This window comes from Apis dorsata, unplaced genomic scaffold (assembly GCF_000469605.1).
Source record: "Apis dorsata unplaced genomic scaffold, Apis dorsata 1.3 scaffold_877, whole genome shotgun sequence".
Classification (NCBI taxonomy): Eukaryota; Metazoa; Arthropoda; class Insecta; order Hymenoptera; family Apidae; genus Apis; species Apis dorsata.
Genome location: NW_006263994.1, coordinates 43,266 through 44,135, shown reverse-complemented (window position 1 = coordinate 44,135; position 870 = coordinate 43,266). Strand labels below are relative to the sequence as shown.

Below are 870 nucleotides of genomic sequence, written 5' to 3'. Positions count from 1 at the left end.
TAATTACGTAAAATAAATGCATAATATTTTTATATACATAATAAAAAATTATAATAATATATATATTATTAATGCATAATATTTTTATATACATAATAAAAAATTATAATAATATATATATATAATCCATATATATATATATTATATGTATATTATATAAAGAAAAATTATTAATAATACTTTATTTTCAACAGTATATAATACTTTATATTTATATTATATATTATTTCATACTTATATCTTAAATTTATTTTCAGTTGTTTGCTTCTCCTAAATATGCATTACAAGCTGGACAGTAATGTTTTTTAGATAAACAACTGTCAATACAGTAAGGACAAGGAACACAACACCAAAATCTAAAAACAATTATAAATATGATTCAATTTTTCTTTTTTATAAAATAATTAATAAATTTAAATAAAATTTAATTATATTTTATATAATTACCCAAAAGCGCAAAGAAGTAATGCAAATAAATGAGTTTTCATATTTGATTCAGTTTCAACTCTTGTACTAATTTGCGCATGACAATATGGACATGTTAATTGTTGTGATTCTGAACCAAACTGTGTATTTCCAATGACAATGATATCTGCAAAATTATTATTTAATATTAGGTTTTTCATATAAAAATATTTAACATAATAATTATTAATAATAACAAAACTTATCTTATAAAAATATAAATTTTTGTAAATTAAAATATTAATTAAACAAATTTTTTCTAATATAATAATAATAGTAAAAGTCATAAATATCTAACCATTATTAATATCATTATTTAAATTTATTTATTGAAAATAAGAATTTTAGTAAAATTTACTGAATATATTTCTTCAATATTTATAATATATATTTAATCAATATTAT

General features: G+C 15.5%; 1 protein-coding gene across 3 annotated transcripts in view; it reads right to left on the bottom strand.

Moving 5' to 3' along the window:
- Positions 1 to 239: 239 nt before the first annotated feature.
- LOC102678369 (lipopolysaccharide-induced tumor necrosis factor-alpha factor homolog) overlaps positions 240 to 870 on the bottom strand; it is a 3,295-nt gene continuing 2,664 nt past the window's right edge. For all 3 annotated transcript variants that reach the window (XM_006623289.2, XM_031514055.1, XM_031514056.1), the window contains 2 exons: positions 448 to 592; positions 240 to 356 (listed from right to left, as the gene is read on the bottom strand). In XM_006623289.2, coding sequence (XP_006623352.1) covers positions 254 to 356; positions 448 to 592 — 248 coding nt within the window. In that variant the 3' untranslated portion in view covers positions 240 to 253. The remainder of the gene's footprint in view (positions 357 to 447; positions 593 to 870) is intronic.